Source organism: Aethalodelphis obliquidens, unplaced genomic scaffold (genome assembly GCF_003676395.1).
Source record: "Aethalodelphis obliquidens isolate GAN/ISIS:26980383/991018 unplaced genomic scaffold, ASM367639v1 scaffold17, whole genome shotgun sequence".
In the NCBI taxonomy this organism is placed as follows: domain Eukaryota; kingdom Metazoa; phylum Chordata; class Mammalia; order Artiodactyla; family Delphinidae; genus Aethalodelphis; species Aethalodelphis obliquidens.
The window spans coordinates 29,944,316-29,972,125 of NW_020837961.1; the positions used below are offsets into that span (position 1 = coordinate 29,944,316).

Consider the following 27,810-nt stretch of genomic DNA (forward strand, 5'->3'; position numbering starts at 1 on the left):
ATTTTTATCTGAACAATGTAGAACGGGGGTTTAGCAGGGAAGAAGGGAAAATGTGACTCGTGGGGCTTAATATAAGCCATACCTGGTGCCATGGTGTTGCAGGAAGCGGGGGGACCCCTTCCAGGGCCTGAGAGTGGGCTCTTGTCTAACACTTGGAAATGAATTGTGTGAGGAGACACACGTACTGACAAAGCAAAAGACTTTATTGGGAAGGGGCGCCGGGGTGGAGAGCAGTAGGGTAAGGGAACCCAGGAGAACTGCTCTGCCACGTGGCTCGCAGTCTCAGGTTTTATGGTGATGGGGTGAGTTTCTGGGTTGTCTCTGGCCAGTCATCTTGCTTGGCCCATACTTAATCTGACTCAGGGTCCTTTCTGGTGGCACGTACATCTCTCTCAGCCAAGATGGATTCTAGCTCGAAGGATTCTGGGAGGTTGGCAGGACGTATTATGGGCTGGCGTCTCCTGCCTCCTTCTGGCCCCTCCTGAATTGTCCCGGTTAGTTTCGGCGACAGCACCGTGTTCCTTATCGGGACCTCCTGTTGTGAGACAGCTTGTGCAAGTGGTTACCATCCTGCTTGGCCAAGGTGGGCAGTTTCGGTCAGCGGTTCCCTAACAATGGGGTGGTGAGGGCCCAAACACAGTGGCTATTTTGAATGGCTGTACCGAGTTCCCTGTTAGGACTGCCTGTGTGTTGCCGTAAGTTTGTCTTGGTACCACCTTGGTGATTTGCTGTAAGTTGGCAGTGTCTGGAGGACAGTGCTGTTTCATTGAAGCACTGGGCTTAGAGTCAAAAGCATTTCTATGAATCAGTATAAACTGGATCTGTGTAGCTGAGCGACCTGTGATGCAGTTTCAGAAAAGTCAGTATAGTCTAATTTGGTATAAAGGGCTTTCTTTCCCATCTGGGTTCTGACAAGTTGAGAAAAAAGGAATGAGGCAGATAGAGGACCAAAATAGCACCTTTATTATCAGTAAAACTGATGCTGGAGAATAGGGTTTATATCTGTGGGTAAGATTTCCTGATACTGAGCCCCAGAATTAGACAGACTCTCCCAGACACAGAAAAGAATGAGTACTTCCTGCTGGCGGCCTGGCTCCCAGAAGAAAAGAGAGAGGAAGGGACAGGCTCAGCAAAATGACAAGTTACCTGCCACCCCCACCCCCCAGGTGAAGAGTAATTGAGGGAGGCAGAGCGAGTCCCGGAGCACCCTGCTAGGAGATCCTGTGTCGGGGAGGAAACTTTAGCGTTGGAGACATCAGTTTTCTCTTTTGGGCTGATAAAAATCCAACCTTTCTAAATGCTAACAAATTTGCAAGTAGTAAATCATATTAAAAAAACAAATAGGGGTGGTTTTAAATGTCCTTCCCATGCTCCAGAACCTATAATGGGTCCCTGTTACCTGCAGAAGATAATCCAGATTCCTTCACTTGTGTTTAGAAACCCCTCCTAATCTGACCCCTACCTACTGACCTAACTTTCCCCATGATTTTCTTTTTTTTTTTTTAACATCTTTATTGGAGTATAATTGCTTTACAATGTTGTATTAGTTTCTGCTGTATAACAAAGTGAATCGGCTATACATAGACATATATCCCCATATCCCCTCCCTCTTGCATCTCCGTCCCACCCTCCCTATCCCACCCCTCTAGGTGGATACAAAGCACCGAGCTGATCTCCCTGTGCTATGTGGCTGCTGCGCACTAGCTATCTGTTTTACATTTGGTAGTGTATATATGTCCATGCCACTCTCTCACTTTGTCCTACCTTACCCTTCCCCCTCCCTGTGTCCTCAAGTCCATTCTCTACATCTGCACCTTTATTCCTGTCCTGCCCCTAGGTTCTTCAGAACCTTTTTTTTTTTTTTTAGATTCCATATATATGTGTTAGCATATGGTATTTGTTTTTCTCTTTCTGACTTACTTCACTCTGTATTACAGACTCTAAGTCCATCCACCTCACTACAAATAACTCAATTTTGTTTCCTTTTATGGCTGAGTAATATTCCACTGTATATATGTGCCACATCTTCTTTATCCATTCATCTGTCGATGGACACTTAGGTTGCTTCCATGTTCTGGCTATTGTAAATAGAACTGCAATGAACATTGTGGTGCATGACTCTTTTTGAATTATGATTTTCTCAGGGTATATGCCCAGTAGTGGGATTGCTGGGTCATATGGTAATTCTATTTTTAGTTTTTTCAGAAACCTCCATACTCTTCTCCATAGTGGCTGTATCAGTTGACACTCCCACCAACAGTGCAGGAGGGTTCCCTTTTCTCCACACCCTCTCCAGCATTTGTTGTTTGTAGACGTTTTGATGATGGCCATTCTGACTGGTGTGAGGTGATACCTCACTGTAGTTTTGATTTGTATTTCTCTAATGATTAGTGATATTGAGCATCCTTTCATGTGTTTGTTGGCAATCTGTATATGTTCTTTGGAAAAATGTCTATTTAGGTCGTCTGCCCATTTTTGGATTGGGTTGTTTGTTTTTTTGATATTGAGCTGCATGAGCTGCTTGTAAATTTTGGAGATTAATCCTTTGTCAGTTGCTTCATTTGCAAATATTTTCTCTCATTCTGAGGGTTGTCTTTTCATCTTGTTTATGGTTTCCTTTGCTGTGCAAAAGCTTTTAAGTTTCATTAGGTCCCATTTGTTTACTTTTGTTTTTATTTCCATTTCTCTAGGAGGTGGGTCAAAAAAGGATCTTGCTGTGATTTATGTCATAGAGTATTCTGCCTATGTTTTCCTCTAAGAGTTCAATAGTGTCTGGCCTTACATTTAGGTCTTTAATCCATTTTGAGTTTATTTTTGTATATGGTGTTAGGGAGTGTGCTAATTTCATTCTTTTACATGTAGCTGTCCAGTTTCCCCAGCATCACTTATTGAAGAGGCTGTCTTCTCTCCATTGTATATTCTTGCCTCCGTTATCAAAAATAAAGTGACCATAGGTGTGTGGGTGTATCTCTGGGCTTTCTATCCTGTTCCATTGATGTATATTTCTGTTTTTGTGCCAGTACCATACTGTCTTGATTACTGTAGCTTTGTAGTATAGTCTGAAGTCAGGGAGCCTGATTCTTCCAGCTCCGTTTTTCTTTGACAAGATTGCTTTGGCCATTCGGAGTGTTTTGTGTTTCCGTACAAATTGTGAAATTTTTTGTTCTAGTTCTGTGAAAAATGCCATTGGTAGTTTGATAGGGATTGCATTGAATCTGTAGATTGCTTTGGGTAGTAGAGTCATTTTCACAATGTTGATTCTTCCAATCCAAGAAATTGGTATATCTCTCCATCTGTTTGTGTATCTTTAATTTCTTTCATCAGTGTCTTATAGTTTTCTGCATACAAGTCTTTTGTCTCCTTAGGTAGGTTTATTCCTAGGTATTTTATTCTTTTTGTTGCAATGTAACTGGGAGCATTTCCTTAGTTTCTCTTTCAGATTTTTCATCATTAGTGTATAGGAATGAAAGAGATTTCTGTGCATTAATTTTGTATCCTGCTACTTTACCAAATTCATTGATTAGCTCTAGTAGTTTTCTGGTAGTGTCTTTAGGATTCTTTGTTTATAGTATCATGTCATCTGCAAACAGTGACAGCTTTGCTTCTTCTTTTCTGATTTGCATTCCTTTTATTTCTTTTTCTTCTTTGATTGCTGTGGCTAAATCTTCCAAAACGATGTTGAATAATACTGATGAGTGTGGACAACCTTTTCTCATTCCTAATCTTAGAGGAAATGGTTTCAGTTTTTCACCATTGAGAACGATGTTGGCTGTGGGTTTGTCATATATGGCCTGTATTATGTTGAGGTAAGTTCCCTCTATGCCTACTTCCTGAGGGTTTTTATCATAAATGGGTGTTGAATTTTGTTGAAAGCTTTTTCTGCATCTATTGAGATGATCATATGGTTTTTCTCCTTCAGTTTGTTAATATGCTCTGTCACATTGCTTGATTTGCATATATTGAAGAATCCTTGCATTCCTGGGATAAACCCCACTTGATCATGGTGTGTGATCCTTTTAATGCACTGTTGGATTCTGTTTGCTAGTATTTTGTTGAGGATTTTTGCATCTATGTTTATCAGTGATATTGGCCTATAGTTTTCTTTCTTTGTGACATCTTTGTCTGGCATAAAGATCAGATCAGAAATAAATGAAAAAGAAATGAAGAAAACAATAGCAAAGATCAATAAATTAAAAGCTGGTTCTTTGGGAAGATAAACAGAATGATAAACCATTAGCCAGACTCATGAAGAACAAACAGGAGAAGACTCAAATCAATAGAATGAGAAAGGAGACGTAACAACTGACACTGCAGAAATACAAACGATCATGAGAGATTACCACAAGCAGCTATATGCCAATAAAATGGGCAACCTGAAAGAAGTGGACAAATTCTTAGAAAAGCACAACCTTCTGAGACTGAACCAGGAAGAAATAGAAAATATAAACAGACCAGTCACAGGCACTGAAATTGAGACTGTGATTAAAAATCTTCCAGTAGGGCTTCCCTGGTGGCGCAGTGGTTGAGAGTCCGCCTGCCAATGCAGGGAACGCGGGTTCGTGCCCCGGTCCGGGAAGATCCCACATGCCGCGGCGCGGCTGGCCTCGTGAGCCATGGCCGCTGAGCTTGTGCGTCCAGAGCCTGTGCTCCGCAACGAGAGAGGCCACAACAGTGAGCGGCCCGCGTACCGGAAAAAAAAAAAAAAATCTTCCAACGAACAAAAGCCCAGGACCAGATGGCTTCACAGGCGAATTCTATCAAACATTTAGAGAAGAGCTAACACCTATCCTTCTCAGACTCTTCCAAAATATAGCAGAGGGAGGAACACTCCAAACTCATTCTACGAGACCACCATCCCCATGATTTTCAAGTGCAAATCTGAAGTCAGAGCAGTGCCCTCATGGTCCTCTATGCTTATTACCGTGTTCCTGCTAGATTATTCTTTCTACCACCTGTCTGTTTGTCCAGAATATGTTCATCTGTTAAATCCCAGTACAGTCCCCATATTGGTTACCACCTTGCACTTAAACACACACTGCTTTCTCTCATCCCTAAACTGCTGCTGCGCTTTTGACCACGGACCAGGCAGTCTAGCACTTGTCTCATCACGTGAATTTCACCAGCCAGCTGCTCTAAGTACCATGAGGGACAGGCTGTTTGTTATACTTCTTTTATGTACCCTCAGCTGCTGGTATATTGTACACATGAACAGCACTCAATAAATATGTAGTTGGTTAAAAAAATGTATCAAAAAACAGTGGCTAGCACCCTTAGCACTGCACTAGAATAGAGTTAGGTGTTTGTTATGCTGGAAGATAAAATTACCAAGACAAAGAACTGAAATTAGCTCTTGTTTCATGCCACTCACATGGAATCAAAGAATCTCAGATTTTGGGAACTGAGAGGAGAGATCATCTAATTCAAACCATCATTTTCCAGCTGAGAACACTAAGGCTTCTGACTGAAAAAGTTCAGTCCAGAGTCTGTGAGGAATAGAGCTTATTCCTCTATTTGTGAGAGGAGTAGAGGATACGGAATAGATGCTTCAGTTCCTTAACATTATCTTATCCACAGAAGGTTGATGTGGCAGCTTTACATTTACATTATGCTGTCCTCTAAGTGTTCCAAAGTGCTTTTCTATTATGTTGTAGAGGCTCACGTCTTTATGTTCTCACCAAAATCTGGGGAGAAAAGCGCTTTTCACAGCAGCTGTCACCACATCTCATTGTTGACCTTCTTCGTTAACATATGGTAAACTTCCTACGCGAGATGACGAAGCAGGTCAGAGGCTCCATGCTTGGTGTACAGCCACAGCAGTTGATACGCGGAAGATTACTTGACTTGCCCAAGGTCCCCAGCTCCTAAAGGTTAAGGTGCAAGTGTTTTGTATTCCCACTGCAGTCCATGTCAACTACCTTTTGAAAATGCCCTTTTTCTTTCCTAAATTATTATCTCTAGATTCTGAGAATTCCAGCTTAGAAAGGAAGTACACTTTTGAATTCCTGCTCCGGAAAGAAAGAACAGCTAACACAAGTATTTACCCACCCAGGGTAGAAAGTTAGGAACCAAGCTTGGAGCAAGGACAGCCTGGCTTTGCTGGGTGCAGAGAGAGGATGCTGCCCATTGTCCGGGAGGAGCAGAAAGCAGGAGTAGAGACCAGAGGAGGCTGGGTCACCTCACCAGCTCTCTGCTCCTCCTAAGTTCCCAGCAGGTTTTCCCCGTGCAGATTCAATATTTGTTTTATGTTGTAGGGACCCCAGGACTTCAGTGATTATATTTAAATATCGTATAAAAATGTCAAACAAAATAAGCACAATGTTTTGGTTATTTCTACCACTGTTTCTTTCCATTACATTTTAAATTAAAAACTTATACTTCAGTGTTGGTTCTTATTCATTTAGTAGTTGACAGAAAATTTAACAGGTAAGTAAAAATATATATATATATATATATACATATATATATATGAAACAGAGTTTTAAACACTGAGTCTTGTCACATTAATGAGTCACAAAGTCAGTTGAGTAGGTCACAGTTAGCACTTCAAAACAGAATAAAATAGAAAATATCAGAGTGCATTGTGTTTAGTAATGGTAAATATCATATATTATTGTAAAATATAATTCTTTTTTTGTTAACATCTTTATTGGAGTATAATTGCTTTACAGTGGTGTGCTAGTTTCTGCTTTATAACAAAGTGAATCAGCTATACATAAACATATGTCCCCATATCTCTTTCCTCTTGCGTCTCCCTCCCTCCCATCCTCCCTATCCCACCCCTCTAGGTGGTCACAAAGCACTGAGCTGATCTCCCTGTGCTATGCGGCTGCTTCCCACTAGCTATCTATTTTACATAAAATATAATTCTTATGATGGGTCATGGTTTGAAAAAGTTTGAAAAAGACAGTTATCATTTTTTGAAGAATTATTTGGAAATGGGTTATGAAATTAGTCTTGATGCTACGTTTCTGCTTTATCATGTGCTGCAAACGTTAGTTGGTCTTCTCTTGGTATAGAACATTCTTTTCTATTTTGAGTACCCAGTATATGGGAGTCACTGTTCTAAATGCAGGGGATGAGATCTCTTTAGCAGTTTACTTACAAAGCAAATCATCTTATTTTCAGAGAAGACACTGTATCAGTTTGCATAGGGTTTAACTGTAGATAACAGAAAACTCCCTTTAATAATCTCTTCCTGTTATATCCACCAATTCTGTTTACACGTCTCTGGCCAAGACGTATGCCGCCCCACCTAGATGCAAAGGAAGAAGGGAAATGTAGTTTTTTAGCTCTAAAGTTAGGGTTTATTCCCAAGGCAGAAAGGGAGACTGAGTATCGGGGGACATTTAGAAGTGCCTACCCCAAACCTCAGCATTTCTCACATGTTAACAAAATCTGGTTTCTATTGATGGGCAGCTGGAAGTTTCTGTTATTGTCATGACTGAAAAAGCGCCGCTGGCCGGGCATAGGCTTGTGCAGATCGTCCACTGCACAGGGATGCCCAGCTAAGCAGGCAGAGGGGGAAACGAAGTGCACCTCCTGCTTGACTGTGGCCTCGCGTGGGGGTGGGTCCACCTGCAGCACGGGCACCTTGATCTAATGGGCAGCAGGCACTTCTGCTCTGGCAGAGCGTCTACTTCCAAACTGGCCCTGGTGGTGACTCTGCCGGGTGGCGGGGGCCAGTGGGGGGGCGTGGCTTTTACTGCTTCACAGACTTGCACTATACGGGCTGGTTTTGACTCAGAGGCAGGGTCCCAGGTAGTCTACAGGTGACCTTAAACACGTGACCCTAGATATACCTGGTTCTGCCCCTTTTTCTGGGACAGCTCTTCTCCCCTAGATTTGCTACTTTAAAAATTATAGAAGTTAGTAAGCAGCAAGGATATACTGTAGAGCACAGGAAATTATACCCATTATCTTGTAACAACCTATAATGGAATATATAATCTGCAAAAATACTGAATCAGTATACTGTACACCTGAAACTAACACAATATTGTAAATCAACTATACTTGAAAAAAAAAACTATAGAAGTTAGGAGACAAACCTGTATTCCTTGTCTTAAACACACACACACACACACACACACACACACACACACACACACACACACGCGCGCGGTAAACGTTTTAGCATTTGAGCAGGTCCCAGGTACTGTGAAGCCTCCGCATCTTTGACCTCGCTGTAGTTCTTCACGTCACTTTTCTTCTGTTGCAGGAGAGGAAAATTAGGGCTATAAATTAAGCTTACACTTACTTTTTGATTTGAAATGGAAAATCACACTTCTTCTTTTCTTTTTCAACAAGTGCATGAGGGAGCTAATGCAGTACCAAAGGATTCAGTTCTTAAGCATCAGGCTTATGAAAAGATAGGAAGGGTCCCACCTACTCTACACAGAGAAACACAAAAAATAACTCACACAAAACTCCACCTTATCTAAGGCAGCCAGTCGGTATTTGTCTTGGAAACAGATGTGGAGAGGCGAGGGAGAATCTGGTCTGGAAGTTGGTGTAAATCTTTTCTTCTTTCCCTGCACTCTCCTAAGAGACCATTAAAAGTGTATCAGCAACAAATGCCCCACAAGTTTTTCTTCAAGTAGTTGTAAGAAAACCAAAAAGCAAGGAGAACAGAAAGGAAGCTTACAGTCTGCTTATTTTACCTTCTTGGTATAATTTTCTTTTGCCCCACACTAACTTGGTTAAAAAATTGTGTATTTTATTTTATTTATTCATTTCCTTATTCTGAAAGTGATTTAGTTACATGGCTGGGGAGGTTGACTCAATGGACTTTTCCAGTAAACAGAAGATTACATAATAGCATAGAAAGTTGCCATATTTACACTAACTTCTTTTAAGGGCCTGCTCTCTCATCATTTTTATGTCTGACTTGCATTTTAGGTGAGAGAGAGAAAGAATAATTCTGACAGGATGCCCCTCTGTGTGCCTTACCCTGTGATCGTCCAGTGCCTGACGATGAGCAGGTTTGGGATAACAGAGAAAAACAACCAGAAAGACTAGAATTATTGAATTTGTTGGGGCAGACACCTGTGTGTTTTCTCAGTCTTCCCTGTGTTGAGGTCTTTCCATCTCTCATGGAAAATAAGGCGGGAGTGAAATCCGTCCTTCATCATCAGAACTTGCTTTTGTTATAGTTTTGGTGTCTAGGAAAATTGTCTGTGTATAAAATGCCATCCCCAAATAATACATGGAATGCAGCAGGCAGATTGACTGGGGGGTGGGAGCGGCAGGCATTAGAGGCCGCCACCTTATAACTGTTCTCAAATACTTCATTCTAAAGAAGCTGCTTGTTGAGACTGGCCCACGAACCATTTCCCCTCCACCCTTGGGTTTAGTGTCAGTCTTATCAGAATTCAATAGTATTGTCTTGTTAATCAAGGAGAGAAATGAGGGGGAAGCCCGAGGAAGCATTTCCTTTTTCCCAATGGGTCACTTTTCTCGGTAGCCGTAATCAAGAGCTTGGCATGAGTTTGGCTCCTTATTTTCAGTGAAATGTTATTCAGTATAAAAGGAAGATTTCCTTTGCTGTTCACGTATCTTCAAATTAATCTAACTACCTTGCTAATGAAGACATCCTTAACATGGGCTGTGAAGACCACATTTGTTCTTTTATTAGTAACAGGGCAGCTGATTTCCATCTTAACACATTTATTGATTATCCTTTGGGTCCCTGCTGCTATACCAAGTGTTTTGAGAATTCACACTGTAGGTCAGACACAGTAAGTTTGCAATCTTAAAGGATGGATGAATGCATTAAGAAAATTGAGAAAGGGAATGGACTTAGTCTAGAAAAGAGGAAGCTGAGAGGTTTAAAACGAATCCTAGAATAGGTTGGGAAGTTGAGTTTTGGGAGACAGCATTTCCCCACCACCACTTCTTAACGTGATGGCAGAGTAAGGCACACTTTAAATTACAGCAGCTGGAATCTTCCTGTACACTGAGGCGTGCTTTCTTGATTGCAGAGACCTCCTGAGCTGCGTTGCCAAAGGAAGCTGTGTAATCCCCTGTCTGATTGCCTTTGGTCGGCAACCATCAGACCTCCCTTCTTCTCTAAGCTTGCTTTCCAGGCTTCTGGAGATTCTGTTAGCCTACCCCAGGCTCCTTCCAATAAGTTTTCTTTTCTGTATAGGCCAACTCAGTTCTCCTGAGATGGCGTGGACTCAAAGGGCTGAAACAATATGATGAGAATAGTCCTTAATTACACATTGGTGCTCAAAAACTGATCAGTGATATTGTTGTAGTATTTTTTTTAAACACCTTTATTGGAGTATAATTGCTTTACAATGGTGTGTTGGTTTCTGCTTTATAACAAAGTGAATCAGCTATACATATATCGCCATATCTCCTCCCTCTTGCATCTCCCTCTCACCCTCCCTGTCGAACCCCTCTAGGTGGTCACAAAACACTGAGCTGATCTCCCTGTGCTATGCAGCTGCTTCTCACTAGCTATCTGTTTTACATTTGGTAGTATATATAAGTCCATGCCGCTCTCTCACTTCGTCCCAGATTACCCTTGCCCCTCCCTGTGTCCTCAAGTCCATTCTCTACGTCTGCATCTTTATTCCTGTCCTGCCCCTAGGTTCTTCAGAACAATTTTTTTTTTTAGATTCCACATATATGTTTTAGCATACAATATTTGTTTTTCTCTTTCTGACTTACTTCACTCTGTATGACAGACTCTAGGTCCATCCACCTCACTACAAAAAACTCAGTTTCATTTCCTTTTATGGCTGAGTAATATTCCACTGTATATATGTGCCACATCTTCTTTATCCATTCATCTGTCTATGAACACATAGGTTGCTTCCATGTCCTGGCTATTGTAAGTAGAGCTGCAGTGAACATTGTGGTACATGACTCTTTTTGAATTATGGTTTTCTCAGGGTATATGCCCAGTAGTGGGATTGCTGGGTTGCATGGTAGTTCTATTTTTAGTTTTTCAGGAACCTCCATACTGTTCTCGGTAGTGGCTGTATCAGTTGACATTCCCACCAGCAGTGCAAGAGGGTTCCCTTTTCTCCACACCCTCTCCAGCATTTATTGTTTGTAGACTTTTTGTTGATGGCCATTCTGACTGGTGTGAGGTGATACCTCATTGTAGTTTTGATTTGCATTTCTCTAATGATTAGTGATATTGAGCATCCTTTCATGTGTTTGTTGGCAATCTGTATATCTTCTCTGGAGAAATGTTGTCTGCCCATTTTTGGATTGGGTTGTTTGTTTTTTTGATATTGAGCTGCATGAGCTGCTTGTAAATTTTGGAGATTAATCCTTTGTCAGTTGCTTCATTTGCAAATATTTTCTCCCATTCTGAGGGTTGTCTTTTCATCTTGTTTATGGTTTCCTTTGCTGTGCAAAAGTTTTTAAGTTTCATTAGGTCCCATTTGTTTATTTTTGTTTTTATTTCCATTTCTCTAGGAGGTAGGTCAAAAAGGATCTTGCTGTGATTTATGTCATAGAATGTTCTGCCTATGTTTTCCTCTAAGAGTTCGATAGTGTCTGGCCTTAAATTTAGGTCTTTAATCCTTTTTTTTTTTTTTTTTTGCGATACGCGGGCCTCTCACTGTTGTGGTCTCTCCCGTTGCGGAGCACAGGCTCCAGATGCGCAGGCCCAGCGGCCATGGCTCACGGGCCTAGCCGCTCCACGGCATGTGGGATCCTCCCGGACCGGGACACGAACCCGTGTCCCCTGCATCGGCAGGCAGACTCTCAACCACTGCACCACCAGGGAAGCCCTTCTTTAAGCCATTTTGTGCTTATTTTCGTGTATGGTGTTCGGGGGTGTTCTAATTTCATTCTTTTACATGTAGCTGTCCAGTTTTCCCAGCACCACTTATTGAAGAGGCTGTCTTTTCTCCATTGTATATTCTTGCCTCCTTTATCAAAAGTAAGGTGACCATATGTGTGTGGGTTTATCTCTGGGCTTTCTATCCTTTTTATTGATGTATATTTCTGTTTTTGTGCCAGTACCATACTGTCTTGATTACTGTAGCTTTGTAGTATAGTCTGAAGTCAGGGAGCCTGATTCCTCCAGTTCGTTTTTCTTTCTTAAGATTGCTTTGGCTATTCAGGGTCTTTTGTGTTACCATACAAATTGTGAAATTTTTTGTTCTACTTCTGTGAGAAATGCCATTGGTAGTTTGATGGGGATTGCAATCTGTAGATTGCTTTGGGTATTTTAGTCATTTTCACAATGTTGATTCTTCCAATCCAAAAACATGGTGTATATCTCCATCTGTTGGTATCATCTTTAATTTCTTTCATCAGTGTCTTATAGTTTTCTGCATACAGGTCTTTTGTCTCCTTAGGTAGGTTTATTCTTAGGCATTTTATTCTTTTTGTTGCAGTGATAAATGGGAGCGTTTCCTTAATTTCTCTGTCATATTTTTCATCATTAATATATAGGAATGCAAGAGATTTCTGTGCATTAATTTTGTATCCTGCTGCTTTACCAAATTCATTGTTTACCTCTAGTAGTTTTCTGGTAGCGTCTTTAGGATTCTCTGGATTTAGTATCATGTCATCTGCAAACAGTGACAGCTTTACTTCTTCTTTTCCAATTTGGATTCCTTTTCTTTCTTTTTCTTCTTCTGATTGCTGTGTGTAAAACTTCCAAAACGATGTTGAATAATAGTGGTGAGGGTGGGCAACCTTGTCTTATTCCTGATCTTAGTGAAAATGGTTTCAGTTTTTCCCCATTGAGAACGATGTTGGTTGTGGGTTTGTCATATATGGCCTTTATTACGTTGAGGTAAGTTCCCTCTATGCCTACTTTCTGGAGGGTTTTTATCATAATTGGGTGTTGAATTTTGTTGAAAGCTTTTTCTGCATCTATTGAGATGATCATATGGTTTTTCTCCTTCAGTTTGTTAATATGGTGTATCACATTGATTTATTTGTGTATATTGAAGAATCCTTGCATTCCTGGGATAAACCCCATTTGATCATGGTGTATCATCCTTTTAATGTGCTGTTGGATTCTGTTTGCTAGTATTTTGTTGAGCATTTTTGCATCTATGTTTATCAGTGATATTGGCCTGTAGTTTTCTTTCTTTGTGACTTCTTTGTCTGGTTTTGGTATCAGGGTGATGGTGGTCTCATAGAATGAATTTGGAAGTGTTCCTCCCTGTACTATATTTTGGAAGAGTTTGAGAAAGATAGGTGTAAGCTCTTCTCTAAATGTTTGATATAATTCGCCTGTGAAGCCGTCTGGTCCTGGGCCTTTGTTTGTTGGATGATTTTTAATCACAGTCTCAATTTCAGTGCTTGTGCTTGGTCTGTTTATAATTTCTGTTTCTTCCTGGTTCAGTCTTGGAAGGTTGTGCTTTTCTAAGAATTGTCTGTTTCTTCCAGGTTCTCCATTTTATTGCCAGAGTTGCTTATAGCAATCTCTCATGATCCTTTGTATTTCTGCAGTGTCAGTTGTTACTTCTCCTTTTTCATTTCTAATTATATTGATTTGAGACTTCTCCCTTTTTTTCTTGATGAGTCTGGCTAATGGTTTATCAATTTTCTTTATCTTCTCAAAGAACCAGCTTTTAGTTTTACTGATTTGCTATTGTTTCCTTCATTTCTTTTTCATTTATTTCTGATCTGATCTTTATGATTTCTTTCCTTCTGCTAACTTTGGGGTTTTTTTGTTCTTCTTTCTCTAATTGCTTTAGGTGTAAGGTTAGGTTGTCTGTTTGAGATGTTTCTTGTTTCTTGAGGTAGGATTGTATTGCTATAAACTTCCCTCTTAGAACTGCTTTTGCTCCATCCCATAGGTTTTAGGTCATTGTGTTTTCATTGTCATGTGTTTTTAGGTATTTTTTGATTTCCTCTGTGATTTCTTCAGTGATCTCTTGGTTATTAAGTAGTGTATTGTTTAGCCTCCATGTGTTTGTAGTTTTTACAGATGTTTTTCCTGTAATTGATATCTAGTCTCATAGCGTTGTGGTTGGAAAAGATACTTGATGTGATTTCAATTTTCTTAAATTAACCAAGGCTTGATTTGTGACCCAAGGTATGATCTATCCTGGAGAGTGTTCCATGAGCACTTGAAAAGAAAGTGTATTCTGTTGTTTTTGGATGGGATGTCCTATAAATATCAATTAAGTACATCTTCTTTAGTGTATCATTTAAAGCTTGTGTTTCCTTATTTATTTTCATTTTGGATGGTCTGTCCATTGGTGAAAGTGGGGTGTTAAGGTCCCCTACTATGATTGTGTTACTCTTGATTTCCTCTTTTATGGCTGTTAGAATTTGCCTTATGTATTGAGGTGCTCCTATGTTGGGTGCATAAATATTTACAATTGTTATATCTTCTTCTTGGATTGATCCCTTGACCATTATGTAGTGTCCTTCTTTGTCTCTTGTAATAGTCTTTGTTTTAAAGTGTATTTTGTCTGATATGAGAATTGCTACTCCAGCTTTCTTTTGATTTCCGTTTGCATGGAATATCTTTTTCCATCCCCTCACTTTCAGTCTGTATGTGTCCCTAGGTCTGAAGTGGGTCTCTTGTAAACAGCATATATATGGGTCTTGTTTTTGTATCCATTCAGCCAGTCTGTGTCTTTTGGTTGGAGCATTTAATCCATTTAGATTTAAGGTAATTATCGATATGTATGTTCCTATTCCCATTTTCTTAATTGTTTTGGGTTTGTTATTGCAGGTCTTTTCCTTCTCTTGTGTTTCCTGCCTAGAGAAGTTCCTTTAGCATTTAAGGCTGGTTTGGTGGTGCTGGATTCTCTTAGCTTTTGCTTGTCTGTAAAGGTTTTAATTTCTCTGTTTAATCTGATTGAGATCCTTGCTGGGTAGAGCAATCTTGGTTGTAGGTTTTTCCCTTTCATCTCTTTAAAGATGTCCTGCCACTCCCTTCTGGCTTGGAGAGTTTCTGCTGAAAGATCAGCTGTTAACCTTATGGGGATTCCCTTGTATTTTATTTGTTGTTTTTCCCTTGCTGCTTTTAATATTTTTTCTTTGTATTTAATTTTTGATAGTTTCATTAATATGTGTCTTGGCGTGTTTCTCCTTGGATTTATCCTGTATGGAACTCTCTGTGCTTCCTGGACTTGATTAACTATTTCCTTTCCCATATTAGGAAAGTTTTCAACTACAATCTCTTCAAATATTTTCTCAGTCCCTTTCTTTTTCTCTTCTTCTTCTGGGACCCGTATAATTCGAATGTTGGTGTGTTTACTATTATCCCAGAGGTCTCTGAGACTGTCCTCAATTCTTTTCATTCTTTTTTCTTTATTCTGTTCTGCAGTCGTTATTTCCACTCTTTTATCTTCCAGGTCACTTATCCATTCTTCTGCCTCAGTTATTCTGCTATTGATTCCTTCTAGAGAATTTTTAATTTCATTTATTGTGTTGTTCATCATTGTTTGTTTCCTCTTTAGTTCTTCTAGGCCCTTGTTAAATGTTTTTTGTATTTTCTCCATTTCCAAGATTTTGCATCATCTTTACTGTCCTTACTTGTAATTCTTTTTCAGGCAGACTGCCTATTTCCTCTTCATTTGTTTGGTCTGGTTGGTTTTTACCTTGCTCCTTCATCTGCTGTGTGTTTGTCTTCTCATTTTGCTTAACTTACTGTGTTTGGGGTCTCCTTTTCGCAGCCTGCAGGTTCGTAGTTCCCTTTGTTTTTGGAAGTCCGCCCCCAGTGGGTAAGATTGGTTCAGTGGGTTGTGTAGGCTTCCTGGTGGAGGGGACTAGTGCCTGTGTTCTGGTGGATGATACTGGATCTTGTCTTTCTCGTGGGCAGAACTGCATCTGGTGGTGTGTTTTGGGGTGTGTGTGACCTTATTATGATTTTAGGCAGCCTGTCTGCTAATCAGTGGGGTTGTGTTCCTGTTTTGCTAGTTGTTTGGCATGGGGTGTCCAGCACTGTAGCTTGCTGGTCGTTGAGTGGAGCTGGGTCTTAGTGTTGAGATGGAAATCTCTGGGAGAGCTTTCGCTGTTTGATATTACGTGGAGCTGGGAGGTGTCTGGTGGACCAATGTCCTGAACTTGGCTCTCCCACCTCAGAAGTTCAGGCCTGACACCTGGCGGGAGCACCAAGACCCTGTCAGCCACATGGCTCACAAGAAAAGGGAGAGGAAAAAGAAAGAAAAATAAAATAAAACAAAGTTATTAAAATAAAAAATAATTATTAAAAATAAAAAATTAAAAAGTAATAAAAAAAAGAAAGAAGAGCAAGCAAACCAAAAAACAAATCCACCAATGACAACAAGCGCTAAAAACTATACTAAAAACCCCCCAAAAAACGGACAGACAGAACCATAGGACAAATAAAAACAAAGCTATACAGACAAAATCACACGAAGAAGCATACACATACACACTCACAAAAAGAGAAAAAGGAAAAAAATATATGTCGTAGCTCCCGAAGTCCACCACCTCAATTTTGGACTGATTTGTTGTTCATTCAGGTATTCCACAGAAGCAGGGTACATCAAGGTGATTGTGGAGATTTAATCTGCTGCTCCTGAGGCTGCTGGGAGAGATTTCCCTTTCTCTTCTTTGTTTGCCCAGCTCCTGGGGTTCAGCTTTGGATTGGCCCCACCTCTGCGTGTAGGTCACCAGAGGGCGTCTGTACTTTGCTCAGACAGGACGGGGTTAAAGGAGCAGCTGATTCGGGGGCTCTGGCTCACTCAGGCCGGCGGGAGGGAGGGGTACAGATGCAGGACGAGCCTGCAGCGGCAGAGGCCGGCGTGACATTGCAACAGCCTGAGGCGCACCATGTGTTCTCTCCGGGGAGTTGTCCCTGGATCACGGGACCCTGGCAGTGGTGGGCTGCACAGGCTCCCGGGAGGGGAGGTGTGGATAGTGACCTGTGCTCGCACACAGGCTTCTTGGTGGCTGCAGCAGCAGCCTTAGCATCTCACGCCCGTCTCTGGAGCTCGTTTAGGCGGTGCTCTTAATCCCCTCTCCTTGCACCCCCTCTCATTGCCCCCGAAACAATGCTCTCCTGCCTCTTCGGCAGCTCCAGACTTTTTCCCCGGACTCCCTCCCAGCTAGCCGTGGCGCACTAACCCCTTCAGGCTGTGTTCACGCAGCCAACCCCAGTCCTCTCCCTGGGATCTGACCTCCCAAGCCGGAGCCTCAGCTCCCAGCCCCGCCCGCCCCGGCTGGTGAGCAGACAAGACTCTCGGGCTGGTGAGTGCCGGTCGGCAGCGATCCTCTGCGCGGGAATCTCTGCGCTTTGCCCCCCGCACCCCTGTTGCTGCGCTCTCCTCCACGGCTCCGAAGCTCCCCACTCCGCCACCCGTAGTCTCCGCCCGCGAAGGGGCTTCCTAGTGTGTGGAAACCTTTCCTCCTTCACAGCTCCCTCCCACTGGTGCGGTCCCGTCCCTATTCTTTTGTCTCTGTTTTTTCTTTTGCCCTACCCAGGTATGTGGGGAGTTTCTTGCCTTTTGGGAGGTCTGAGGTCTTCTGCCAGTGTTCAGTAGGTGTTCTGTAGGAGTTGTTCCATGTGTAGATGTATTTCTGATGTATTTGTGGGGAGGAGGGTGATCTCCACGTCTTACTCTTCCGCCTTGTTGTCTTTGTAGTTCTTTGTATTGCACCTAAGAAGAATCTTTCTGGAAAAATTAGTAACAGGAACAATTAGTAACAGGAAAGGGATGGATCAAATGATCTTTGGAATACTCTTCAGATCTCTGCTTCTAAGCTAAAATATATTTTTTTATTTTATTTTAAAATATATTTAGTTTGTTATTTCTGACCTGAAAGCCATGCTATGAAATACCTTTCTTAGTGATATTTGGAATATTTCAATAACAAAATTCTATTGGATGTGGTTCAAATATAGCGGATCATGTATTGAATTATACTCTGATAGGTTACATTATAATGAAGTAGTAGGATACAGATTATACACACATAGAATAGGAAAAGAAAGGCTCTAGAAATAATTTGTTGACTTCTCCAGGGAGAGGTTTATCATACCTAAGAGCTCCCAGCCTCCACCCGCCCCGGTGGAGATTAGTCCCTATCATAGGTAGTCAATCAATTAATATTTAATTGATTTAATTAATGATTATGTTTAATGTATTACAGATACATTGAGGAAATGCTGGGGAAAAGAGGCAGAGACTGGCTTTATTTTTAACATCTTTTCCTAAAGCTATATTGCTGAAGTCGTTGTAGCCATCACTGTAATCTCCTCCTTCCTCAGGTGTTTTAGGAATGAATAGCCACACTTATGGATTTTGGATGTTATGTCCACTCATGGCCCCCTGCCTGCCTCTGGCAGTGGGGTCAATGCAGTGAGTGCCTGCAGGTCGAGAAGCAGAAGGAGCCAGGCAGGAGGGAGCCTCAGTCATCAACTGCAGACTCTTTTCAGACTTGGAATCATTGAATGTTTTCTGTCCTGAATTTGAGTGAAACAGTGGGGCCACTCCCTGAGAACCAGGGTGACTGTCTTCCCTCTGTTCCTGAATGTTCCTTGTGCTCTGTATCCTTGGAGGGAAGGAGATGCATGGGAAGAGCCCATCCAGCTGCCGCCCTTGACAGCACTTGGGTGGACATGCCTCCTGCCTGTCTGTTAGCTTGTCTTTCTCCGGCAGCAGCAGGAAGGGTCTTAGCCTGTGTTCCCCTGTTTCATGCAATCCAGCCTCATCTTTCCTTCCCTGCTGCTGCTTTCAGTGGGCAGAGGACCCCTGGTCTCCTTGTTTCCTGCTCTCTGGGTGGAGCCGCTGGGGCTGAGGGCTCACAGAGGACCCAGAGGAACCCTAGCTTGTCTAGTTTTCTCCTCTACACCAAAGGACTAGCCAAGGAAGGGTGGCTTCTAACTTGGAGAGGGTGCTACAGTCACCTGATCCCACTGGCTGACACCTCCCTGGGAGACAGAAGGTAGGACCCATCTGTTTGTCCCAGTGTGACTAGATATCACACACACACATGCACACACACACACACACACACCCCCAATTAGCAGGTGGGAAATATATTTTTCAGGACAGACAATAAACCTGCCATTACAGCGAGGATTCTGGTGCTAATTTAGATGCAAATGGAATTGCCCAACTGGAGCTGATTACAGAAAGGTCAAGATGTCTATATGCTCAGTTTCCCTCCTGCGCTGTGCATTAAGTGGGCATGACGGCTGGGCTTGGTTCTAGCCTTCACTTTTGAGAGAGTTTTGACTTTGTAGAAGTGGAATGTGACGCACAGTGTCAACTCCTCCCTTCCCACTCACCCCCTTTTTTCAAAGAAAACAAAACCTCTATTTTGTCCATTTCTGGCAAACTTGAAATTTTCATTAAAAAATAAAAATGCACTGTTGGAGCTCTTAGGCTTGAATAAAAAGGAGTAGACTGACTGTAAATTCTGTTCAGAGAACCGATCTCAACTGTACATGCACTTCACCCAGATTCAGGCCATGCTGGGTGATGGCCTGGAGTAGAAGGAACTGGTGGGGAAAGGATGGCAGAAAGGACTGTGAATTTGTTGGGTTACTGCAGTACTACTTCAGTGGTTTTCAGATAGTTTTGACTGTAACTCATGGCCAGAAATTTATTTTATACATTTGCGTGTGTGTGTATTTTTTTATTGAACATGTAAGAAGTCACATACGTAATATATTGTATTACATATAGTTTGAAGAAAATATGTATACCAGAGTTTCACAAAACAGTAGTTACTCATGCTACGTGCAGCGTACTCTAATATTTTCCATTTGAATCTGGTCTAAACCATGAGTGGACCAATACATTGATTTTACTACCCACTTTTAGGTCTCAAACTGTTTGAAAAACACCAGTTTAAGGCATTGGTAAAGGGCACTTGGCATGAAGGAGGGCTCAGGTAAGAGCTGGTGGAGGTGGAGAAGGTGGCCAGGAAAGAGATTTCAAAGAATAGACTAAACTGGACTGGAGAGCAGTAAAATTAAGTACCTGAGTCAGAGCTCCATTCTAGACCTTGGGCTGACAAGGAAGCATGTGAAAGTGCCTAAACAGATATCCTGTTTGGGTTCATGGTTGTACCTCTCTTGTCAAGGATAATTATTTGTTTGTGGGAACCGAGTTTTCCTTAGGTCATTGCCGCCATTGCGGTCTGCCTTTAAGAAGAAAGAACGTTCCTAAGCTTTAGCATTCTTAAGCTTTATCGTTGCATATTATGTGGTAGAACCTCATTTACCGTTTCTAGTAGAATTTCTATGTAAATTCATAGCTACCTGCAGTTCTTTATAGAACAGGTCAATAAATACTGACAGTCAGCCATAAGGCAAAAGGTCCTCCTTACATCAACAGCCAATTGTCCTTCCTAATTGGACCACGAGGAGGAGGTTGCTCTCCCGTTTTGCTGGTACTTGCTCTTTGGGGCGTCAGGGGAACCTGAGTTTTACGGTCTTCCCAGCAGAGCCACCTTCCCATGGTGGTTCATCGTTAGCTTTCAAGTGATCACACTTAGGCTCTAGTCTCTTTCTCACTAAGGAGGTTACCTATTTGGAGGATTAGAGGAAGTTTCTGAGAAGTAAGGTAATGGGGCAGGAGAAGATTTTCTGGGATAAAAGGCTTCTAAGGGCTCTGAGAATATGGAGGAGGGAAGAGATGGATAGAGAATGGAACCAGATTTTCTTGGTTGGGGTATTAGTTTAAGATGAGTGTGACCTCAATTTATAAAGACTTTGCAACTTGATGCTTAATAGAATTGGGCTTTTAATATTTATAGCCTGTTATGTAAATGCCGCCCCCCCAAGTGCTTTCTTAAATCCTCTTAGCTTATAAATGACAGCTTGGATTTCTTAAAAGAAAAAAATCTTTTCATTTATCCAGCTTAAGAGTAGTAAACAATAGATGCTTAATTCCCTTCTTTCATGCCTGGCCCTGAAGACTGAGATTTAGATTCTAAAGAGTTTATTGCTGTGCTTTTGAGCTTATTACGGTCATGCGTAACTTAAGGGGGGAAAAACTCATGCCGCATTACTGATGCAGAGGCAGCTCCTGGAATTCTGTGTGACGTGTCAGCTTAGCATCACTCCATAGGTAAGTTGAAAAAACAGTATTGCAGGAACTACATGCAAGGCCCCTTTGGAATGATTAGTGCTAGTTTTTTTCTAGTGATCAAGATTGTTAGGGAATTAGATTTTTGCCTAAAGGCTTTCCCCCTTAGCTATACTGGTGACATCAGTTATTCTATAGGTCTTTATAAAGAAATATCCCCACTCACTGGGGCCTTCAGATCTCATGCAGAGAAGAGGGAGGAATTAAAAACTTAAGCTCAACTCTGACAGATGTAAATTGCTAGGTCCTTGGGGATTGTCATTTGTTCAGGAAACGCTTATTAAGTACCTTCTATGCGCTAGGCTCTTTGCATTGTGCTGGAGTAATAAAGAAAAAGTCACAGCTTGCGTCCCAGGACAGTATTACAAGTGCCGTGAGCCTGGGACTAGCGAACATGGGAAAACACAAGATAGGAGCAGTTTGTTTCAGAAGCAGGGCAGCCCACGTGAAGCACTCTTCTCGAGGTAATTTATCTGCCATGCGGTTGATGCTTACCTATTTGCTTTGCTATATTTGGGCCACGGAGAGCCCTTTACCGTTGGCCAGATGACACAGGGATGTGTTGAGTGTTCGAGGGCTCACAGGATTGGCTCTGAGCTGGGGAGCGAAGGGCTCGACGCAGTGCTCGGGCCGCTCACGGTACTGCCGGGTGAGCTGTCCATAGATTCTGAGAGTGGATTCAGATGTCCTATAGGGGCCGTGCTTAGAATAAAGAAAACAGACAGAAGTGGTTTGGTAATATCTTATCTATTTGAACGCATCTATCTAGAACATCCCTAAGAACCAAGAAATTCGTAAAAGTAATTTAAGCCTTTTTGCACAGATGCATCCACACAAGGCCTATCTACACTTATATAGCAGGTCTGGAGATGTGGTTTCTAAACTGATTTGTGGATTTTGAAGGCAGAAAAGGAGAAGAGGAATGGATTTTTAAAGGAATGGCCCAGTAACAGTATGGTAAAGTGACAGTTAATGCTTTTAAAGGGAGGAAGAAAGAAGATGGAATACTGGAAAAGAAGAGATGTAATCACTCAAAAATTATCACCATCTGTTTCGTTTAGCATCAGGTGCAGTAGACTCATGGCAGGGGAGATTTCTAAGCTTTCTAGGGTGTAAGGTTGGAATCTGAAATTTTGAACTGTTTCCCTGGTGATTTTCACGTACCCCTGTTTGAGTCTTTCTATATTACAGATGGCAAGGCAATTGATGACCCCTATGCTGCTTTTAGGAGGACGAAGAAACGTATATTAGCTCTTAAAATATTCCCAATAAACATGTATAAAATTAAAATTTTGATGCTTTAAGGATCAAATCCTCAGCTCCTTGAAAAACTTGACTGTTCAGAGGGTTCTGTTTCCTGAAAGATCAATGTTTTACTACGTGGGAAAATCACACCACATAGAAAATAGTAATCTGTATTATTAAAAAAAGTCACAGTTACTTCATAAGCAGTAAACTCTTATAGCACTTTATAAGTAATACTTATATATATATATTATTCAGTTATAAAAATTGGGCTTACAGCTTTCCAGAAACATATCTGAACATCTTGTGTTCAGCAGCATTTTGTGTCTGGACCTCTCATTTGCTATTTATTATATTATTATTTTGTTTGCTAGAGCATATATATAACCCAACTTCCTAGACAGAAAATATGTTCTTATGTCCCTAGCTCCTGTACATAGCAGATCCCAATAAAGGTTTATTGAATGACTAATAATGAAACAAGTTGTACTGAGCTTTATAATTAATCCCTTACTGACCATGGAAATACTTTCTGTTATCTTTTTTTCTCCTTTGTGATTACCCGCTAAAATCTTGATAGTGTTCGAACTGCATCTGGTAATTAGAGTCGTTGGAACACTTGAATTGCTTCTTTCTGCCTTTGCTTTTCCCTTACTGAATTAAAGGGCGGAAGCAGCATGAGGTTTTATGGAATGTGAATAGGTTATGGGCTTCAGATGGAGCTCTGAAGTGTGTTCTTGTGTCAGGCGTGTTCTTGTCTTGATGGGTTCACTGCGGTGAGGCTGGGGGCCATTGAGGAGGCATGTATCAGAGCATTGAGGGGATGCTCACCTGTGCTCACTCTGTCATTGGTCCCAGGTGACTGTGGAGGAGGTCATGACCACAACTGCATATCTGGACCTTTTTCTGCGTAGCATCTCTGAGCCAGCACTACTTGAGATCTTCCTCCGTTTTATCCTGTTGCACCAGCATGAGAACGTCCACATCCTAGATACTCTCACGAGCCGAATCAACACCCCATTTCGGGTAAGGAAGGCCCCAGAGGAAGGGAATTTATAGCTCAAGAGAGATTTCAGGAGAGTTTGTTTTTGGAATAAAATTATGAATATTCTGTTTTCTTGCAGCCATTACTTTTCTATTTGGGAAGAGATGAACTAGATAATTTGTTTTGCTATCAGGAGCCCTTCTGTCAGGGAGGTGGGAGTTACTGCCTTTCATAGGACAATTTTTCTCAATTTGTCTGGGTTGGCACTTTCTTCTGTAGAACCAGCAGAATGTGCTTCTGAGGAGACAAGGTACAGGGGAACATATGGGCTTAATTAAGTTCAGGTAAAGCCAGGGAACCAAAGTGTATCAAGTCTGGGTATTTAGAGATCATATTTCTGTCCATAAGTGTTTTGAAATGCACGTCTGGGCAGTTGTGAATTTAGGTAGTCATTCTTTAGTTTGGTGCTCTGATTAACTTTGAAAATCCTCTTATACCATTAATGTAATCCTTTGCAACCCTCTCTCCAAAGGCTGTCTATTTAAGTGCAATTATTGTTTTAAAAGCAAAGGTATATTTGAAGAAAATGAACACACTAATTTGTAAAGATACATGCATTCTAATGTTCATAGCAGCATTATTTACAATAGCGAGGATATGGAAGCAACCTAAGTGTCCATCAACAGATGAATGGATAAAGGTGTGGTATAAATATACAATGGAATATTACTCAGCCATAGAAAAAATGAAATTCTGCTATTTGCAACAGCATGGGTGGAACTAGAGGGCATTATACTGAGTGAAATAAGTCAGACAGAGAAGGACAAATATTGTGTGTTATCACTTACATGTGGAATCTAAGAAATAAAACAAATGAATGAATTTAACAAAACAGAAACAGATGTAGAGGACAAGCTGGTGGTTACCAGTGGGGAGAGGAAAGGGGAGGGGCAAGATAGAGGTAGGAGATTAAGAGGTACAAACTACTATTTATGAAATAAATAAGCTACAAGGATACATTGTACAGCACAGGGAATATAGCCAATATTTTATAACTTTAAATGGAGTATAATCTATAAAAATATTGAATCACTATGTTGTACACTTGAAACTAATATAATATTGTAAATCAACTATACTTCAGAAAAAAGCTCCATTAAAAATGCAAAAAAGGTAAAGGAATAATTAACAGTGTTATTGTTTGTAACATATGTAGATGTAATGTGTATAACAGTAATAGCACAAAGGGAGGTAAGAAGGAATAGAGCTATATAAGAGTAACATTTCTGTATTTCACTAAAATTAATTTAGTATAAATCTGAAGTAGAGTCTGATAAATTAAGATGTATATGGTAAGGTCTAGAGCAACCACTAGTAACTCAAAAAAATAGTAAAAAAATCATTAAAGGAATTAAAATGTTACTATGGGGGAAATATTCACTTAATGTAAAAGAAGACAGTAAAATAGGAATAGAGGAACAAAAAGACATCAGACATATAGAAAATAAAAAGTAAAAGGGCAGATATAAATCCAACTACAATGATAATATTAAATGTGAATAGATTAAAAATTCAGTCAAAAGGCAGAGATTGTCAGACTAGATAAAAAACAAGATCCAACTATTTGCTGCCAACTGGAGATACATTTTAGATTCAAAGATAACAGTAGATTGAAAGTTAACGGATAGAAAAAATAGGTTACACAAACAGCAACCAAAACAAAGCTGGAGTGGCTATACTAATAAGCCACAGATTAGACTTTAAAACAAGAAATGTTACTAGAGAGAAAGAGGGACATTTTATAATGATAAAGGGTCAATCCCTTGGAAAGATACAACAATTATAAATATATATGCATCTAAAAACAGAGTCCCAAAATTTATGAAGCAAAAACTGGTGGAATTTAAGGGAGAAATAGAAGATACAACAATAGTTGTGGGATATTTCAACACCTTACTTTTTTATAATAGAACAAGTAGGCAGAAGATGAATAAGGAAATAGGAGACTTGAACAATGCTATAAACCAACTAGACCTAGCGCAGTCATCTATAGAACACTCCACCCAACAGCAGCAGAATGTACATTCTTTTCAAGTGCACATGGAATGAACACTGTCCAAGATGGACCATGTGATAATCACTTTCAATGAATTTAAAGCGATTGAAATTATACCAGGTATGTTCCCTGGCCACAATGGATTGAAATTAAAATTTATTGACAGAAAGAAAATTCACAAATATGTGGAAATTAAACAGTACTCCTAAGTAACCAGTGGGTCAAAGAAGAAATCACAAGGGAAATGGGAGTGTACTTTGAGATAAATGAGAATGAAGATACAACATACCAAAACTTACGGGATGCAGTATAACACTGCCAAGAAGGAAATATATAGCTATAAACACCTACATTAAAAAAGAAGAAAAATCTCAAATCAGTAACCTAACCTTCTACTTTAAGACACTGGAAAAAGAAGAGCAAACTCAAACCAAGCAGGAGGAAGGAAATAATAAGGATTAGAGCAGAAATTAAGGAAATGAAGACTAGAAAAACAACAAAATCAATAGAAAATCACCAAAAGCAAAAGTTGGTTCTTTGACCCTCTTACACTGTTGATGGGAATGTAAATTGGTGCAGCCACTGTGGAAAATACTATGGAGGTTTCTCAAGAAAACTAAAGATAGAACTATCATATGACCCAGCAATTCTACTCCTGAGTATATATTCGAAAAAAACAGAAACACTAATTCGAAAAGATACATGCACTCCAATGTTCATAGCAGCATTATTTACATTTGCCAAGGTATGGAAGCAACCAAAGTATCCACCAACAGTTGAATGTTTAAAGAAGATGTGGTATATATATATTCAATGGAATACTAGTCAGCCATAAAAAGGGATGAAATTTTGCCATTTGCAAAATTTGGATGGACTTAGAGGGCATTATGCTAAGTGAAATAAGTCAGAGAAAGACAAATACTGTCTTAATATTACTTATATGGGGAATCTAGAAAATACAACAAACTAGTGAATAAAACAAAAAAGAAGCAGACTCACAGATATAGAGAACAAACGTGGTTACCAGTGGGGAGAGGGAAGGAAGGAAGGGCAATATAGGGGTAGGAGGGAAAAGGGATATTATGGGATTATATGGAATCAATGTGTGTGAAACTTTTGAAAATTATAAAGTACTGTAGAATTTAAAGAATCTTTCATTCAATAAAAACAAACCAAAAAACCTCAAAAAAAGGTGGTTCTTTGAAAAAGTTGACAAAATTGACAAACTTTTAGACTACTAAGAAAAAAAGTGAGAAGAGTCAAATTAGTAAAATCTAGAATGAAAGAGGGGGTATTACTGTTTGTTGACCTTATAGAACTAAAAAGGATTATATCCATTGTACCCATGGGAAGACTTGGACCAGACATAGAGAACTACTATTGCAGCCTCTGCCCAGTGGAATGATGCCTTGTCAGAGTTTATAATGAGATACACTATTCATACAGAGCAAAACTGTATAAAGCCTAAATATACAGTTTAATTGTAAAGAAAACACCATGTCATCATCATTCAGGGGAGAATGAAACATTGCCAACACCTCATAAGCCCCTCGGTAGCCCTCTCTGATTACAACCCTCTCCCTCTCCTGCAGAAATAACCATGATTCTGATTTTTGTAATAAATATGCCTTCTCTTTTCTTCATAGTTAATGACATCTGTATGCATTGATAAAAAATGTAGTTAATAAATAAATAGGATTATAAGGGAATACTGTGAACAACTGCATGCCAAAATATTGGATACATTAGGTGAAACAGGCAAATTCTAGAAAGACACAAACTTCTTTTTTTTTTTCATAGTTACTAAAATTTTACTCTTTTTTTTACATCTTTATTGGAGTATAATTGCTTTACTATGGTGTGTTAGTTTCCGCTTTACAACAAAGTGTATCAGTTATACATATACATATGTTCCCATATCTCTTCCCTCTTGTGTCTCCCTCCCTCCCACCCTCCCCATCCCACCCCTCCAGGCGGTCACAAAGCACTGAGCTGATCTCCCTGTGCTATGCGGCTGCTTCCCACTAGCTATCTACCTTACGTTTGGTAGTGTATATATGTCCATGCCTCTCTCTCACTTTGTCACAGCTTACCCTTCCCCCTCCCCATATCCTCAAGTCCATTCTCTAGTAGGTCTGTGTCTTTATTCCTGCGAAAGACACAAACTTCTGAAACTGATTCAAGAAGAAATCTAAAATCTGTAAAAAAGTAAAAACTTTTGTGTTTCAAAGGACACCATTAAGAAATTGAAAAAACAGCTGACAAAATAAGAAGAAATCTTTGCAAATCATGTGTCTGAAAAGACACTTGTATGTAGAATAATGAACTCCCTGGACTCAGTAATAAAAAGACAGATACAGGGTGCTGAGCACCCTTGACAGTGATTTGCCCAGGTTACTATGGCAACATATAGAGAGGACTCGGACTGGGGAAAGCGGGTGTTGAGTGGTAATCCTGGGAGAAAGAGAAGAAAGATTTCCTAGGAGAGGTGATGCCTACAGTCAGTCTTTGAGAAT

General features: G+C 40.5%; 1 protein-coding gene across 11 annotated transcripts in view; it reads left to right on the forward strand.

Annotated features, from left to right (window-relative positions):
- The window catches only part of FHIP1A (FHF complex subunit HOOK interacting protein 1A), a 278,113-nt gene that overhangs the window by 213,399 nt on the left and 36,904 nt on the right, over positions 1-27,810 (forward strand). For 10 of the 11 annotated variants that reach the window (XM_027117171.1, XM_027117175.1, XM_027117173.1 and 7 more), the window contains one exon: positions 23,112-23,279. The exons of the other annotated variant lie outside the window; for it this stretch is intronic. In XM_027117171.1, coding sequence (XP_026972972.1) covers positions 23,112-23,279 — 168 coding nt within the window. The remainder of the gene's footprint in view (positions 1-23,111; positions 23,280-27,810) is intronic. 11 annotated transcript variants of the gene reach the window in all.